The sequence below is a fragment of the Capsicum annuum genome, chromosome 3 (genome assembly GCF_002878395.1).
Source record: "Capsicum annuum cultivar UCD-10X-F1 chromosome 3, UCD10Xv1.1, whole genome shotgun sequence".
NCBI classification, from domain to species: Eukaryota; Viridiplantae; Streptophyta; class Magnoliopsida; order Solanales; family Solanaceae; genus Capsicum; species Capsicum annuum.
In genome coordinates, this window is record NC_061113.1 from 256372114 (window position 1) to 256391464 (window position 19351).

Below are 19351 nucleotides of genomic sequence, written 5' to 3' on the forward strand. Positions count from 1 at the left end.
CTACATAACAATCACATGGTAAGTTATTAGATCAATCAATATTACAAGTTAATCAGCCAATACTAACTAAATTTTGAATTTGGTTAGTCTGGGCATCCAATTTTGAATAGTATGTCTATTTGACAAAGAATAGAGAAAGAAATCATATTTGCACTTCTTTTCTTTTATTTTTTCAAATTTGAGTACTACCCATTTAGCAATAAGACAAATATTTCATGGATTGATTTCGGTTCATCCATGCTGTTATCATAATTAGCACTTAGTGGTGCAGCAACTTGGCAGCCATTTGGAAATAATTCTGACTCCTGATTAGTAACGGAAACGTGTGCATGCATTTCTCTTATATTAAGGGTATTCAAAAAACTTGTATACTATATACAAAAAATATTTATCTTGTTGATGTAGTAATTTTTGACAAATGAAATTCAATTGAGACCTTCTTTGGATGTTGCGTTACCGTTACATTGACCGTGTGACAATACGATATTGGTGAACTAGGACTCTTAAGAAGTACTTATGTGATTTTTATCTCTCCCTAGTGTTGTTTGTGATCTTATTCCACACAATTGGATAATACCAACGTGCTCCAAAGTCCAAAGCCACCAGTACTGAAATATATATTAATTGTGTCAAACAGATTTGGCCAACTTTCAATGAACTTGTGTTTCCAACATAATTCTACAGTGTCGTAATTAAATTACAATCACAAAGAAAAACATGAAGAAACATAATTTTTTTATTGATAAATGATGTGGGTACAAATTTGTTATCCCCTTAATTTTTTTCTCTTGATTTTCTCCCTAATTCGAGGGCCGCCAGTAGCATATTTCTCGAACGTAGGCATATTTGGATTTGATCTCCATGAGAGGAGTATTTTATAGATCTTCTTGATGTATTTGATTGCCAAGAATTGATCCATTTGTGATATTCCATGGAATTATCTAGAGATATTCGAGATGTTTGATTTCTTTATGAATATCTCATGAATTTGTGGGATTTTGGAGATGCTCCCTTTATGGGCGTAATATAGGATTTAGGGTAGAGTAGTCACTAAACTAGATTTCCCTTTATGGGCGTAATATAGAATTTAGGGTAGAGTAGTCACCAAATTAGACTAGATTTAAGGTAAAATAGCCTCAATAACTCTTAACAAAAATTGAATTCTTGAGTCCACAAAATTTGAATCTCATCATTTTCATTGACTTGAACAACGATATTGACCTCACTCACTTGAATATATCGTCCACTTAAAAAACATTATGACGACATGACTTCAAAACAAGTCTTAGATGAATTAAGCATCCATGAGTAGGGGTGTCAATGATACGGTTTAAATGGTTATTTTGTGTCAATTTTATATGTTTATTTTTAAAAAATAAGGGTAAGGTAAGAGCAGCTCAAGCATATTTATGGTCTAAGACAAAAATCAAACAGAGGCCTTACATTTTTAAGAAAAAATAATTTTTTTTAATGAACTCTATTTTCAGAATTATATAATCTATTTTTTCTAATTATTCTTTTTTAAATAATAATATAACTAATGCATTTAATTTTTCTTGTGACATAATACTCTAGATATATGAACTTCTTCTAATAATTCTTTCCTTTTATATACAAATTTATTTTTTCTATAAATAATATTTATTTATTTTTTTAAAAAAATATACAATATATTATCTTAAAAAATGAGGCCCCTCAAATTTGGAGGCCTAAGGCGACCGCTTATTTTTTTAAGAGGTATATCCGCCCCTGGGTAAGGGTAAGAGATTACAAGGTGTGTACATCGAGTCATCGCTAATAATATAAAAATTTAGATAATTAATCAACTGAGAAACTGAGATATTGATGAATTAGAACTCTAGGAGTATGACATCTTATATCTCCCTAGTGATGTTTCTGATCTTATCCACACAGATGTTGGATTATACCAACGTGCTCCAGAGCCATCATAGAAAATAAATAAAGCAAAACAAATTTTGCCAACATTCAATGAACTTGTTAATCACTTTCATAGTTTCATTGACTTGAAAGTTGAACCAGGAAATTGGCTTAACTCACCTGCATATTGCCAATATTATGACGTTGAACTTGACGTGTGTTCGTTATGGAGGAAAACATTAATTTTTTAGAAAATATTTTTTAATTTTTCTACAATTGGATGGTCAAGATTTTGATTATTATTTTTTAAGGAAAATAGGTCTCGTAGAAATGAGAAAATAACTTTTCTAGTGGAATACAAAGGGAGAACAAGTTCAACAAGTAACATTTGATCCACATTGATTATGTCTTTCCATCCTCCGATACACCTCATATCTTCAGCCTCATCCCCATATAACCCCACCAACCCACACCCCTAGCTAACCGCACTTCATAGTATTTATCTTTATTATATACGATTCGTTTAGAATAATATTTTTTGTTTATATACCAAAGACCAGAAAATAAATAAGAAACACATTTTTTCTGAAGAAAAAATTCTAAGAACATCTTCCTTCATAAGTACCGAACACACCCTTAATTCCTCGAGGTTCAGAAAATTCTTAGATGAAGCACCCATGAGTCCATGCCCTGGCTAATTCTTTTAATTTTGTCAACATTGATATAAATGTTTGCATGTGGAAAATCAAATAAAATATCATCATGATAAAAAATATAGTCTGGCTAAACATGCAAAGCCCCAAAATGCTTTTTACAATTCAGCATGGACAGAATTTTACCACTAGAAGAAATATAACTAAGTGCTGCATTTGACAAACTGCCGTATCAGTTACAACTTTTTGGTCCTTTTTTATAAAAAGGCTATAACAATAACAATTTATAAAGTACACGTGAGAAAAATTCAATACTTGTTATAACAAAGGAAAAATAGGATTAAGCTACTAATTAATTTAATTTAGTAAACGAATGGGTAGGGGAGAAAAAGGAGAAATGATTTTTTAGTTCTTAACAAAACCTTTTTAAATTTATGATCTCTTCATATCATTATTACGAAGGGAAGCCTTGGAGTAACTGGTTTAATTGTTGTCATGTGACCAGGAGGTCACGGGTTCAAGCCTTAGAAACAGCCTCTGGCAGAAATGTAAGGTAAGACTGCGTACGATACACCTTTATGGTGGAGCCCTTTCCCGGACACCGTACATAGCGATAGCTTTAGTGTACCGAACTATTTTTTTTTTATATCATTATTACATGTAAAATTATTTCCGTCCATTCAAAGCGTAAGAAAACGATAAATCTCATTTCTTAGGGAAAAAAGGTGGAAGAATAAAGCAATATTTTCAAGAGCAATAAATGACTTTAACGTTTTCAATTCTCCTCATTTCACATTGTACATGCATATTTCTAGCCAAACAAAACGACTTTATGTTTAAAAAGGCTATAGGATAAGCTTCAACATTAATTTCCATACCGAATCTTAACAAATTTATTTGTTTGCATCTCAAATATATCTTGTATTTACACATTAGTATCACATAATTATCCAAGGAAAAAAGAGAACATTTTTAGAATCATGTATTACTAAATTATGATGATAACATGACGAACGGCTATATATATGATTTGTCCAACCTATTTATTATCTCTTTTAGTTAGATAAGTTACATAAATTTTGCAAACAGCCCTTTTCTGTAATTAGCCATTTTAAAAAAAGCTTCCAAGTTTGATTACATGTTTGTAATCATGTTACAACGTTACATTTTTATAACAACTTTTGTTTTTTAAAATAATAGTCGTGTCAACTCAAACTAATTATACAATGAGGATATAACATAGAAGATATCTTAACTAATTCTGTCGACACTAAGATTATGCCTCTGATATATATTTTAAATCTTTTGTTTCAATTTTAATTTTGCAAAATAATAAAAAAGTCATGCTTAGCGTGAAGAAATTATTCGTATCAGGTGAAAAAATTATATCAAAAAATAACTAGTTACAACTAATCTATTATATTATTGATTAATGAATCTTTATACAATTGTGTGTACTTGAAAATTTGTGATAGCTAGCATTTACTTATAAAAGGAATGTGGACATGTTTATGAACTGTGGTTTTTAATTTTTTTATTCATTTGTTAAGATTATGTACGAATTAGGAGAGTGGATTTGTCGGTTCGGGTTGGTTTTATGTATTATCGGTACAGTTTATTAATTTTAATTTTTAAATATGTTAATCCAATAACCAAATCAATTATATTTTTTTTATCGATTTTCGATTTAACCGATAAGAAGATACTCATAAAATAGAAATAGTAGCAACTAACATGAAAATAAATCGAATCTTAGTTTCAACCAAAATCCTACATGATGTATTTTAATTTACAGAATCTTCATACTTGAACTGTTAGTTAGGAGAAATTAAGAGTTTGTATAATTGAAATAATAGGTTTGTTAGTTTGTAGAAATTAAAAAGAAATTAAGGATAATGTATAATAAGTGATGCATGTGTGTGTGTGTATATATATATATATATATATATATATATATATATATATTTGATTTTCGATTACCCAATAACCTAATAAAAAAAAAATCGAACTAATAACCCAATAAAAAATCATTAAACCAATAATAATAAATCAATAACATTTTTATTAGTTCGATTTATTGATCGATTAAGTTTTTGCACACCCTTAAAAAGAATTGATGAATTTTTGACAATTTATAGGATTTTCACTTAAAAATGCATATTGCATGTTTAAACAAAACTTCAACTTCATAAATTTCATATGGTATTTTCAAACGGGACCTACGACAAAGCAAGTATGCGAGTCTGAAGCCTAAAGGACAAGTTTTTTAATCAAAAATTTCAAAAGGGCATATCAAAATTGAAAATTACCAAAATGGATAAGGTAAATACGGGTGATTACCTTGTCCATTAAAAGTTAATGTTGTTTGGTTACATGCTAAAGTTCAAGGTAAAATCATGCTTTTACCTTATAAGGTAAATGAACTTGCTTGCCTTATTCTTTGATTGAAAAGTTGGTGGGGATTGAGAATTTAATGACAGTGATGTACTCCCTCCGTCTATCTTTATTTAATCACTTTTCTATTTTGGAGGTCCAACAATACTTGTCCAATTTATGAAATTAATGGATAATTTATTCATTCTTACGTATTTTACCCTTGGTATTAAATATAATACATCACTCATGGCATTTTTCAAAATCAAAAACTTATTATATTCAAAGGGTGATATAGTTAAATCACCCATTTATTTATTGTTTCGTAAGTCATATGTCAAGTCAAAAGTGAACAAGTATTTATAGACGGAGAGAGTATTTAGTGAAGAATTTATTCAACTGTAGTGCAAGGTAAGGAGACGATTTTACCTTACAAGGTAAAATTTGTCCCTTATCTTATTAATTTTCTTTTATAAACCAACATTTCATTCGATTTTTATTCACATTACTTGTTTGTTACCTGTTTCATTCTCTTCATTCACATTACTTGGGTGTTTGTCCTTATTCTTGTTCTTGTTCAAAGTGTATTTCATAAAAAATTCTGCACTTTAAGGTATATTTTAGTCACATTTTTCTATAGTTATTTCAATACCTAACAACAAGTATGTAGTATTAATATTATCAATCATCTTTTTAGCTTACTAATTTGTCAAACGTTGTCAGTAGATTAAGGTGATTATCAAAAATTTCGAGTACGAAGAAATAAAGATAAAGAATCATCATTCCAAATAGGAGTTTCACGAATTATTGGATGTCTGTTGGACGTAAAATAATACGGATATCGACCAAAAATAACCACATTATCTTCCGGATTAGTAATACCCATTTTTATCCTAAACAACCTTTTCAAACGATCATACTTTAGAGATAAAAGAAACGATTGAACCACTAGAGGACACTGACTATATCGCACCAAATCCCCATCATGCAAAACTTCATCACCCTAATGTATTTTTACTCTTACCTTATTATAATCCATTTTAAAGTAAAAAATAAATAAGGAATGAATAAGTTGTGAACTTTGACAAAATTTTTTTTTTTAGTTGATGCAAATGAAAGAAACTGCACTCATACTCTTTATATAGCACCGTAAATTTTGAAGTTGTTACACGACAAATATGGAATCCTACTTTACAAGGTGAACATGAGATCATACCTTACAAGGTGAGACGACTTACAATCAGCCAGCAAAAGCCCTTATAAGCGATAAGTCCCATCTTGCAGGCACTCCTTTTTTTTCAGACAAAGGTTAAGGTAAGTGATTCCATTTATCTTGTAAGGTAAAATTACGATTTTAAATTACACTTTTTCAGTCAATCTTTCGTTAACTTATCAAGACAAGGTAAGCGGGTCCATTTATCTTGTAAGGTAAAATCACTATTTTATCTTACACTTTAGCATGTAATCAAACACATTAACTTTGAATGAATATCCGTTTTGATATTTTTTAATTTTGATATATCCCTTTAAAATTTTTAATTAAAAAATTTGCTCTGCTCCAGACTCCAAGTATGCCTTTCCGATCCCGAAACAAAAAGAGGTGAGCTCTCTTTTTTGGGATCATAAATAAATTCCGTGAAGACGTGAATTAGTGAGTGGCGGACAGAAAGGAACCAGTTAGTTAGCCACCAGGAAGAAAGAGTGACGAAAACAAAGGAAACCCGAACCCAGTGGGACCCACCCACCCAGATGACATGTCAAACCGTTGAAGAAAACATCATTCACTCATTGAGGAGGAGAGGGGAAGAAAACAGAGAGAGAGAGTGAACAAAATAAGCACGTCAAAGGTTTGGTAATAGTGATACATATATTATGGGAGGGTTGCCCATTTGCCTGAATCACTTAACTGTCCTCCACTTGTCCCACTTACCTTTTGTTCTTTGCCCTTTTTGAGAACGAACAATTTCTTCCTCCAATGGTATTCTTTTTGCTACTCATATGATGTTTGATATTCTACTCATTTGGATTCAACAAGAAAATCTCCCCTTTAGAAGTCCTAATAATAAAGTCATCTTTTTATATTACTGGCGAAACTTGTATCTCAAATGGTTATAACTCGATGAATGATTATTATCTCAGAATGTTAATTCTTTTTTTTTTTTTATTAAAGAAAACTAAAATCAAGAAGAATAAATTGCTAATTGAATGATCATATCATATGAGATATCAACTCGCGAATTTAGAGCATAGCATACGGCTTCATCGAAATCCAATATATAGTTTTTACGCAAATCTTGTCTTCTTTTATAGATGCATGATGTGAACCCTGAGCCTCGGATATTACTATACATTATTTTGAGACGTTGCTGAAACTTATTAACATTAAATTTTAAAACTTCCGCTAATTCACATATCGTAGATGTCAGATATAGAATAATTAACAATAAAATAATATCTACCGCCTTGCTGACAACCTTATGATGGTGCCTTGAAAGATATATCATTCCAAGACACGACTCTTAAAGCTTATATTAGGACTATTAATAAATTTTAGTTTGTAAATATTTACTTGAAGAGTCAATTTTCTTCTTTCGACCTACACTCACTCTTCATTTTAAACCTTCAAATGTGTCTGTTTATCTTCAATAACAAAATTTTCAAAGACATTTATGTATTTATTATCATTTATATCGATTATAGACAACTTTTGTTTTGTTTAACAGAAGATACATGATACTTATTCATTAACAAATTGTCCAACACACGCAAAATAAATTCAGAGAGTAATAAATATTTAATTAATAAGAGTTCCTAAGCTTTCATGGACATACTCGTATAAAAGACTCAACATATCTACACCTAATATTAATTAATGTGAAAACTGGAAAAAGGAGGCCTGATTCTAACCAAATTAGTCTAGTTAGAAGGTAATGCATGATTAGCATTTAATAAGGTTGATGAGAACATTAACGAGTAGTACTACAGTTGGATCACGTGAGAATATGTTGGATAACGTTTTCAAAACAATACATAAATATGAAAAGCTTTAATATTATCATTGGCTGTCAGAGACGCGTTATAATTGGCTGCTGGAAAAAATGTTTAATTAGTTAAGATTAGGTTCCTGAATTTTGACATTGCGTATGGTTATGAAACAGTATTTTTTTAATGTATAGTTTAAATTCACCATGTGATTTTATTTCAAATATACGTACCTTAGCTTTCGGTCATGTTCATAATTTAGCTTGTGACATATAACTGTACAATATATAGCTTGTGCCCCCCAAAAATATAATTAACTAGAAAACATAGTTCGAACTGATAACATAAACAATAGTAATATTTAAATCGAATATTATATTGTGTAGACAATTCATCCAAGTAGATGTGGCTAGCAATGTTGAAATTGTTCAAGTAGTACATCTTCTGTTTCCAGCTAAAAGAAGCATAAGTGAATTGGAGTACTCAATACACACATATATATATATTTCTCCGTGAATAAGAATAAATATGTTTTCAAACCTTCTCTTTAAAATTCAAAGGGAATATTCTTGTGAATATCTTAGAAATTGCTTGTTCTGATTCTATAAATTAATTGTTTTAACCTAAATGCAAATTTTTGGATGAGATATTCACAATATATATGTAGAATATCTTCCCTCTCAATAGTTATATACAAATCTACGTAACATAGATGTGATGAAAAAAGAAAAATGTAAGAGTAGTTGTGATTGAAATAAATAAATAAATAAGAGGAGATCGATGAGAGTTTGAAGAAGGGTACAATTGGAATTTGCAGTATTATCGTCCAATGTATATGTCAAGGAAAAGTTGAATAAATTTAACTGTGAAAAGCCAAAGCTACCTAAATTCATCGTTTTTCCAATTGACATGACTTATATGTTCACCATTGTCAATGTATATGAATAGCTGATTTAGTTTTTAATTTGTAAATAAGCAAGTTGACTTTTAAATGATTATTTTAGTTGTCCAAATTTTCACTTTAATTATCACGATTGATGTCATTTTTTTGCTAAATAATTAAAAAAGAGTTGCAATATAAAACTGATAGATATAAAAGTCTTCTCGATACTTTTTAAGAAGGAAAGGGAAGTTTCATTAATTTTTTTTTTTTTTTGATTTGATTGAGTTTTTGGTTTAAATCGAAAAATGCACATCTTAACATCAATAAATGTCGCAGAATAATTCTTCAGCAATATCATTCTGACAAATCACAACTGATCCATCATAGGAATAACGATAGGAACTAGCAATTTTTTTTTGTGTCGGGAAAAAATAATTGAACATATAAGGAATATTACCAGATATTTACTATTATTCATATTTATAGTGTTCTTCACTTTGCACTGAACTTACCATATGCTTGTAAGTTCCATTTTTGAACTGTTTTCTGAACAATTATTATTAGTTTTAATTGGAAACATACAATACTTAACCAAATAGACATGTTGCGAATCACAATGTCACGTCACTAAAATTTCATGACAAGGAAACATCCGTCAACAGTTGATCACATGCCATGATATTTCTTGTCAATTGAATATGAAATTAACAACTTTAATTCCATTTAGGGTGTGTTTGGTACGATGGAAAATATTTTTCAGAAAATGTTTTCCGGTTTTCCCTTGCTTGGTTGCAACAAAAATTTAGGAAAATATTTTTCAAGACAACTTATTTTCCACCATTTGATGGAAAATGACTTCCGTCATGGCCAAGGGAAGTCATTTTCCAGAAAATGACAAATGTGACTTATGATCTCACCCTCACTCCTCTTCCCACCCCAACAACACTTATATTCACATGACTCAAAAAATTTACATTTCTCGAAAATTTACATTACTCGGAAATGTTTTTCACTATGCTTTGCTTAAATTTTTCACTGTTTGAAATAAAAAATAATGAAGCCCGAATTTTTTCTATTTTCAATTCGTTGAATATATTGTTATTTCCATATGCATAGAGGAAGACTTGCTTATATTACTTTGCCCGAATTTTTTCTATTTTCAATTCGTTGAATATATTGTTATTTCCATATGCATAGAGGAAGACTTGCTTATGTTACTTTTGTTAATTGCATATTTCATTTTGTTATCGATGCAACTTGTTTCACGAGGTTGAATAAGTTTATCGTTCTGTTATATTTCTATTAATTGTAGTATCTTGAGATTGTCCTAACAAAATGTTGAAAAATGTCTCCTATATTTGTTAATTAATAGTTGCTTAAATTTAGTGATTGTAATATTTTAGTATTCGATATTGATATTATTTGTTATGCTTAAAGTAGTTCTTACAAATTGTTGAGTTGCTAGAGGCACTGATATACTAGTTAACAGATAGTAGTATTTTCTAAAAAATATTTTTTCACTCATCAATCAAACACTAGAAAATATTTTTCTAAAAAATATTCTCTACTCACCAACCAAACACCGTAAAATATTTTTCATTCACCAACCAAACATGTAAAAATAAGTAGAAAACCAACTTATTTTTCAGGAAAACATTTTTCCATGGAAAATACCAAACACACCCTTAGTCACTCATCTTTGTGACAAATTTTATGAAGTTTTCTCATTTTGTCACTATGTATAAACAAAATTGTTTATTCCTTTCAATTTGATCATTTCTTTTACAAATTGAGCTTCACTACATGCAAGCAAAGACAGAACTAGAAGGTAATTTATCGAACCCAATAGGTCTTGTATTCTAAACATGTACAAACATTTAATCATAAAATCTGGAGATAGCATTTGAAGTCGTAATTATAGAATTTAGAACTCATAAAATTTAAATTTTGAATTCGAACGAGAAATCATAAACCCCGTGTTTTACATGTGGGACAACTAAATCATGAAGAAAACGTACTAACGGCAACACTTTCGTCATGCTTAGCGCCTTTGAACTGTTCCCTTTTTTTTTCTAATTTAATGCGTGGCAAGAAACATGTTTTCACTTATTTTATTTCGCATCTCGAACTTAACTTTGATATATACATTATTATCAATTTCAACTAACCCTCCTGACATTTGGTTCGTTTAATTAATTCCTACAATAAACATCAATTGTCAAAAGGATAAAAATGAAGAAAAGGACTAGGCTCTCATTCTCAAATCTCAACTATTAAGATCATATCATTGACAAGACACCACGTGGTTAATCCCATGTTTTGACATCTGAAGTGGTCCTTATTCCCAAATCACATTAAAATTATCTCCTAATCATGATGCAATTATTATACACATATTATGGGGGAAGAAAAGGGTTCAATACAATATTGTTTAATTTGAGTATTGAGTCCCAGAAAATGCTCCTTCATTATATTAAAATTGAATGAAAAATTCAACCTGAAGCTAAAAGTTCGGATGAAGCAACCGCTAAAATCCATATAGACAACGTAATTAGTCTGTAATTCCAAAGAGAAAAAACACAATACAAGATCAAGTAAGCCACCAACCTGATCTCACATAATCACATGTTAATAGTGTTCAAGTACTACAGAAAAATCTTACAAATTCCATATCACAATTACTAATAGAGGAAATGAGACGAGTGGAAGTGTAAAAATGACAACCAAAGAAAAAAAAATTGTGGTAGGAGGAGTATAGTTTTTGGGACATAATATGGTTACTGCAACTTAGGGGATTAGTAAATCTATACAAATAACAATTTAATTCCACACCATATAATAGCTAACTACTACTGAAGCTCTATCTCTGTTCTTGTTTATTCTTCTTTCGTGTGCTTATTTTGCCCTTTTTTTCGGCGAAGAATATCAGTAATTCCAGAAGCAATCAAGATCCTGTTGAGTTGATGTAATTTCAGTGTTCATATCAGTGCTTATACCTGTTTCTTGTGATACACTGATTATGTCTGTTTCCTTCTTGAAACTCTGCTGCATGTTCTGCCCATAATTCTCAAGCAAATTCCTAAGAGTTGCAGGATCTTGTAAAGGAAATGAACCTGGCTGAGGGAAGTTGTGTTGAAGAGGGACTGTTTGGTTCCAGGAGAATGCATTTGGAAGTGAATTTCTTGGGAAAATGTCGATGGAATTCGAGAGGACAGGGAAATTTGGACAAGTGTTGAATGAATTGATCATGTTGTTGTTGTCTTGGTTCTTTTGTTGAGCAGTAAGAAAATTGGAGAAGCAGTGCACGTGATTCGACGATGAATCTGTCAATGGTGGCAAAAAAGAATTGTCAGCCTCATTTTCATCACAACTCCCTCTCATTAGCCCTGAAATGTGAATTTTCTTCCCACCAGTTGTCTTTTGAAACACTCTGCAGATCACCCAGTCATTCTGCAATAGTCAAAAACAGAAATTAGAAATCTTTCGGAAACGGCCTCTCTATACCTTTCCCTTCCCAGGGGACAAAAGAGAGAAAATCAAGAAGAGGAATATGTATATGAAGTTTGTACCTTCACTGTTTTAGCAAGATTGTGAAGTGATAATCTTCCTTCTAATCTGTATTCATGTGTCACCCAATTTGTTTTTTCACCTCTTGGAGCTCTTCCTTTGTAGAAAACCAAAGTTTTCTTCATGCCAACAAGTGATTTCCCTCTGAAAATCTCCTTGTCTTTCCCTGTTGCTTTCCAATAACCTGCAGCAGTTGCCCTGTTTGTCCTCAGACCAGTTGGGTACTTCTTGTCTCTCACACAAAAAAAGTACCATTCCTTTTCCCCAATTTTTGCCTTCCCTGCATTAACCAAAAAACCACAATCAGCAATAAGATTTATTGTTTGCTTTTCCTAGTACAAGAATATTAAAAAGGCGAAAAAAAAGGGCAACAACTTACAAGGAAGCTCCCAAGGTTCAACCTTATTCATGTCAACTTCTCCAATAGCAATAGCGGAGAAATTGATATCAACAACTTTCTTAGACAAATAATGGGTAATCAACTCTTCATCCGTAGGATGAAATCGAAATCCAGGAGGAAGTTCCATCTGTTGCTGCTGATCATCCTCCTTAACAACTCCAGAAAAATTCTCCATCATCAAACACCAAAGCCCCTAGACACACCCTTTTGTAAAATCTACCACTTCTTTTATAATCAGACTTAATAATTTATGCCAAATGGGTTCTTGGCCAAACAGTTCAAAAAACAGCAAGATGCAATACTATATCAAGGTTCAAGCCTAATAAAATTGTATAAAAGGTACTTTATCTTTCAGAATTGAGAAAAAAAGTGGACGAAAAGTGGGAAAGAAATGAAAAAGCTACAAAGAGAATTCATGAAAATGATCTTAAAGATTGAAAAAGAAGCAGAAAAATAAGCATAAAAAAAAAGACCATAAATACTGGTCTATGTTGGAGATATATAGAAACGTGAGCTCTAAGGAACTTATATTTTTGGCTCTCTCTTACACTAATAATAAAAACTCTTTTTTCCTTCCTGTTTGCCTTCTCGTATAAACCTCTATACACCCCTTTATATATTTGACTAAATACACTTCATCCCCTAAAGTAAGCATGTAATTCTGTCAAAAATTTGTTTTGTCATATAGTGCTTATTTTTAAACTAAAAGTCATGTTTTTCTTTGGAACATATAATTTATTTTATATTTGGAATTTCTGTTGTGTAATAGTAGTAGTTGAAGAAGCTTTCAATTTGTTGCTTTCATTGGTTGTTTCAACTGTATACCAGAACTAATATAATTATTTGAGCGGGTCCGGAGAAGGATCGACCACAAGAGTCTATTATATGCTGTCTTTAGGGTGGAGTGACCCTCCCGAATCCCCTCCGATGAAAAATTATATTATTAATAAATGATTAAAATAATTTTATATATACATATATACTGTAGATGTTGAATCCCTTTGGTTAGTTTTTCTTCAAATTTTGAACCCCCAGCAAAATCCTGGCTCCGCCTCTGACTTTCTTAGTTTGCATTTCTGCAATACAGGTTGTTTCCACGGCTTGAACCTCTGACTACCTAATTACATGACATCAATTTTATCAATTACTCCAACGCTCCCTTCATAATTATTTTTTTGTGAAGTAATTGAAATTGCTTTCAATATGTACCTATCTACTACAATCTTCTCATACAATTCTTGAGTGATTTTCCTAAATTAACCTTCTCTGTCCAGAATACTTGACTTTTGAACGTGTGAAAACGGTGTTCTTAATTAAATGAAATTAATAATTAAGAAGAGATTGCAGAGAAGGTTTACATCATCTACCTGAAATTAGCTTAAATTCCATTTAATCAAGTGAAAATTTACCATTATAACCCCGTTTTAGTTTTTTCTATTGAATAAAACTGTTTGTGTTCATACAAGTTTTTCGCATAATCTCCATGCTGTTAGTTTTCTGATTAGACACGTTAACCTCGCATTATAAAGCAGAAAATTAGTTCAAAAAGTCTTAAGCTTCTTTAAAGGCCTTTCATACTTTCAATTGACAACCATGTTAGACTCAACACGTACTGCTTACGCTACTTCAATAAATATATAACGTCTATCGTTATACATACTTTTTATCATTTTATTTTTTTTACTCTCTATAAATTAATGTAGTTTAGTGTAAATACCGGATGCATTACTAAATTACCTTCTCAATTAGCAGTTTCTTTTAACAAGATTCTGTTATGTACTCCAATTTGACACTAGAAAAAGGGACTTTAGAGGGGTGTTCTCACGAAAAGCAATTTCAGTTCTGCAACTAATTAGTAGAAACCTAGAAGGTCATTAGATATTATTTGTACTTTAAATTGAAGCACTAATAAAGAGCCTAGCTAGCTAGGGCCCCCATGAGAAGATACAAACATAAAACGGAAAGGTATTATCATGAAGATCCTTTGTGGTCTTGTGGAATATGGGTCTAGGAAGTTCACTTTAAAAGTTTACTCTTTTGGACTCATCTTCAACTTGTCTTTTATGTACTTTCATTTAAAAAAAATTATTACTTGTTGTATTGAGGTTTTGACTAATTTGAATTCGTGCCGTATAAGGCCTATTAAGAGGAAAGCGCTTCTTAATAGATTTTATTTTTCATATTCAGAACTTGAATTTGAACTCAAACTCGAGACTTCTAATTAAGGGTGGAGAACTCTATATCTCTATCTATTTAACCATATAACTGTTTTTATGTACTTACAAAAAGCTTACTATTGCAGGCCATCCTGTCTTTTTAATAGTTGATCAATTATAACCAGTGAGTGATCTTCTTGAATGTGCTGCAGTCTTCGAACAATACTTTTAGCCATGCTTAATATTAGTTGCAACGTATGTACTGACAATACAAAATCCAATTAGTGAATTTTAATCTGTTATTGTACCTACTTTGTCTTAGCTTTTTAAGTTATTACCCCTACTTTTTAGAGACAGTTACTTGTAATTATATTTTAGCTGAAAGTTAACCTCCTCTTTTTTTCCTTCTAGTATTTGGTTGGTCCATCATTGATGAGAATGGAAAAAATTTAAAACATGCACTTAGAACCTAAATTGGAAAACATTAGAGTTAAAAGCATATAATAAAACGACTTCGTTGTAACTAATCTTTGCTAAATTTAAATCGAGTGTTTGCTTTAGTGGAAAAAATGAAAAAAAAAAGAAAAAGAAAAAAGAAATTGAAACCGTTGGAGTTTCTAATACCAAATGGGAAAAGAAGAGAAAAAAAGAAAATGCTTCAATATTGAATTCGACTTGCACATCCTTTATATGCATGAATTTAATTTAATTAAGACAATGCATGAAACATTTTTGTTACATCAAACTAATGAAGATACTTTATTTTGCTAATTCTCAATTCAAAAATAATATCGTGTGAACACTTTATTATTCATTCAACCTTAGTCTGAACACACTTAGTAATTCATTCTTCTTGTTATCCTAAAAATGGTAGGATTTGCAGCTAGACAAAGAAGTTTTAATCAGTGTGAATTATATTCGTCAATGTAATAATAGAGGTTCATTTACTACTATATGATAGTACACACATAACAATAATGATAGTCATAAACTAACAATTTACTCTTTTAAGGGAAATTTCTCATATAAGTCAATGACCATATAACAAAAGAGCAAATTTTAAAGTAGAGGAGAAAAAACACCTTTAAAAGTACTGTAGAAGTTTATAGTGCTAGGGTATATATGTTCTAAACTTTTCGAAATATTTGAATATGTAACAATTTATAACCTATATTCATTGGTGTGTCAATTTGAGAATTTACCTAAGTTAGCTCATTTAAAAGCTTGAGGATATTTGAACAATCTATGTAGCCTAAATTGACACATAATAAAACCGAAACGAAGCATAAATTATTTTGTTTAGTTTGGGTTTGGTTGGATATAGTCACCATAAAGAAGAAAAAGTTTTTGTTAGTTTGATTTAGTAAACTAAACAATTGCTATTAAAACTAAATAAAGAAAGAATGATTTCATAGTTGGGTGGGGCGGATTATGTTATACAACACATCGTTTAGCTCAAATTCACCGCCCTCCAAGCAAAATCGTAAACAAACTGTAAACTCAACTCATTTATTGACTCAATTTATTTTAATTCGTCTAAAATCTAAATTTAGCTCCAACCTGCTCATATCACATACCTTAAACAATATATTAATTCATGGCAAACAAAGTCCTAAGATGTACAGATCTTTTGTTAATTTGAACTCCCAGATTATCTCTGATCTCTTGTTTTAGAAAAACCTACTCAATTATTTGTAAACCAAAATATATTTTTTTTAATAAAAAAAAATGAAAAAGGACAAGTGGCCTTTCCTTTTCTTTAAAAATAGAAACAGTACAACTTTCTTATTAAGGAAAGAAACCCAACAATAGGAGGGCCACTTGTCCAAGATTGCGTTTCTTAAGGAATTAAATTATACTATAATCTTTTCTAAACAACATTGAATCGTTCAGATTGGATTAAATAGTCAAACATTCATATCAGCCACCAAATTTTGCCCAATGAAGAAAATAGTTAGTGCCGTCATATATAGCCAATAAAAACCATCATCAAACTACACACACTTGGCTACTCCCAATTGATCCAAACAAGAAACCATTCCGGTCGTTCAATTTTACTTGTCACGTTTTACTTTACGATTATCAATTCGATTAAATTTCAGAGCTAGGTAAGGCCGATGGGATTCACGTTTAGTTTTACTTGTCACGTTTTACTTTACGATTATCAATTCGACTAAATTTCAGAGCTAAGTAAGGCTGATGGGGTTCATTCTAACCCCTTCCACTTCTTCATATTTTAATTTGAATCCCTCGAAAATCCTTGTTCCGCTACTATTTGGTACTAAATTAAATTGTATTAATTTAATATTTTAACTTTTAAATTTTGATATTTGAAAACTACGAGAAAAATATTATAATTTGCAGTCTTTCTCATAGTTTGACATTTGTTAAAGTCTATACAGTTTGACTCTCGAGAAGTAAAATTTGACAAGTGGATGAGGAATAGTAATTAACTAAACTTCGGTTAGACTAGTTTAGTTAATTAACTCTAGGGTTGACAATTTAAACTCTGGATTAGGCTTAGTCCTGTTTCATTTGTTCCAACACATACCAAGAAATGGGACAGCTTTACTTGGCACAAGAATATTGGTTCTTACTGTAAATTATTAATTAGAGAATATAATTAGGTATCATCACTTGATCACTTTTGAATTCTTTACTGTTTGCTTTTTAGACTAACCAAATCTTTAAAGTAATTTTATAAAATATGCTATCTATAATGATTGACTAATTCATCATGCATTGCCTAACTATCAATTTCTAAAAAGATGGTGATAAGCATTTTATTTTTTGGTCAGCTCACTGTGATCTTGTTTTTAGGTCAAAAGCATACTGCAAATCTTCTTAATGCAGTATTAGATTAGGCTTTTTTATATTACTACGTGGCTTATGTGCCATCAAATCTTTGTATCTGTGGATGCAAAATTGCCATGTTCTCATGCTTATAAGTTTTATAACATTTGACCAAAATTCATCTACACTATTAATCAAATTTCATATTTTTTGAATTGCTTCTTGTTGTTAGCAGGCTGAATAGTTTGGTTTCTTTCTATTTTGAGAAATATAGATCTAGGTTGATAACGTCTAAAATTTGATTAGTAGCACGTAGTTATTTGCGTTTAATTAATCAGTTTGAAAAATACATTTATCAGTATTAATTAGAGCAACAATTTGACAACTACACAAAAATTAAAACAATTTTAGCTTATGAAAATCAACTTTTGAGAACCTTCTGAAATAATACGCATTTTTAACCTCTCAGAAGCTTGGCCAAACAGGGTAACGATCATGAGTCAATTCATAATTTTGAACTCGGTACTGGATTAACAAGCTACTTATTAGTCTCGATCAGATTTTGATTCTGAAGTTCTTTGAAGTGATCAACACACAAGTTTAATTTTATATCTTCAAATTTCTCTTCTATCTCTTTAATTTTTTCTGTTTAATGGAAACAATATATTTGATTAATGTATCGATCTACTGGATTTTGTGAATACATGATCGGTAACAGCACGACATGATGTGTTATAGACTAATGTTGATTTTTTAAAAATAGATTTTGTGAAAAATTAATATTATCCCAACTCCCAAGTACATGATGTGTGCAACTATTAATCAAGATCCTTCTTGGCAATATATAATAACGATGCCGATGATGGTGGTGATGAAAATAAATAATACTATAATCGTAAATTATTATATAACCTCATAAGGAATTAAGAATATACCATATTCGCCAGAAAAAGTAGCTCTTTCTGACCTCATGATCTCCTGTAGTCCTAATATGAAACATCTAGATGTCTCTTAATATACTAGTAATTACTAATTAAATCATGCGCTGGAGGATAATCATAAAACTCTACTAACTAATATATTAAGAAAATAATAAATTAACATATCATATAACTCTTTTCTAAGAAACAGGTTAGGATCTTTAATAATATTCTGTGTAAGTTACTAAGGATGTTGCCCTTTTGAACTATTATTACTCTTATTCTCAATTGCATCTGAGAAAAAACAAAATTTAATTGTTTAGTTCAACTAATCAATTAAACAATGAAGTCACACGTACAATTTCGTCTGAAAATTCCCACAAGACTTGGATTCTTTGGCTTCAGTTTACATTTATTTATACCTTACTTAAGCTCTAGTGGCTGAAATGAAGTATATATTTAATTAGTTTAGTAAGAGTAACAACTACAAAGGCCAGAAAGAACCATCGAAGAATATGGTGGGATGAATGAGATTTCTTGCCCATTATTCATTAGTTTTGAAATAAAAGACTTCCAGTCATAATTCTTTTCTCTAGTTCTACACAACATGAATTTAAATAAGTTAGTGTAAACATTGAATACAAGATAGTTATACCCAAACAAAATGATTAAATGATAAGTTGATCAAGTATTTGTATATATGAGATTTTATTTCGATTTCTTTTTGTCGTTTCAAAGATTTACAT

General features: G+C 30.5%; 1 protein-coding gene across 1 annotated transcript; it reads right to left on the reverse strand.

Moving 5' to 3' along the window:
• Positions 1-11364: 11364 nt before the first annotated feature.
• On the reverse strand, positions 11365-13328 carry LOC107862258 (NAC domain-containing protein 100). Its single transcript, XM_016707766.2, has 3 exons — positions 12716-13328; positions 12339-12616; positions 11365-12219 (listed from the first exon to the last, which is right to left on the reverse strand). Exons 1-3 carry the CDS (start codon positions 12912-12914, stop codon positions 11695-11697), a joined length of 1002 nt encoding a protein of 333 aa, XP_016563252.1. The 5' UTR covers positions 12915-13328; the 3' UTR covers positions 11365-11694.
• Positions 13329-19351: the final 6023 nt, after the last annotated feature.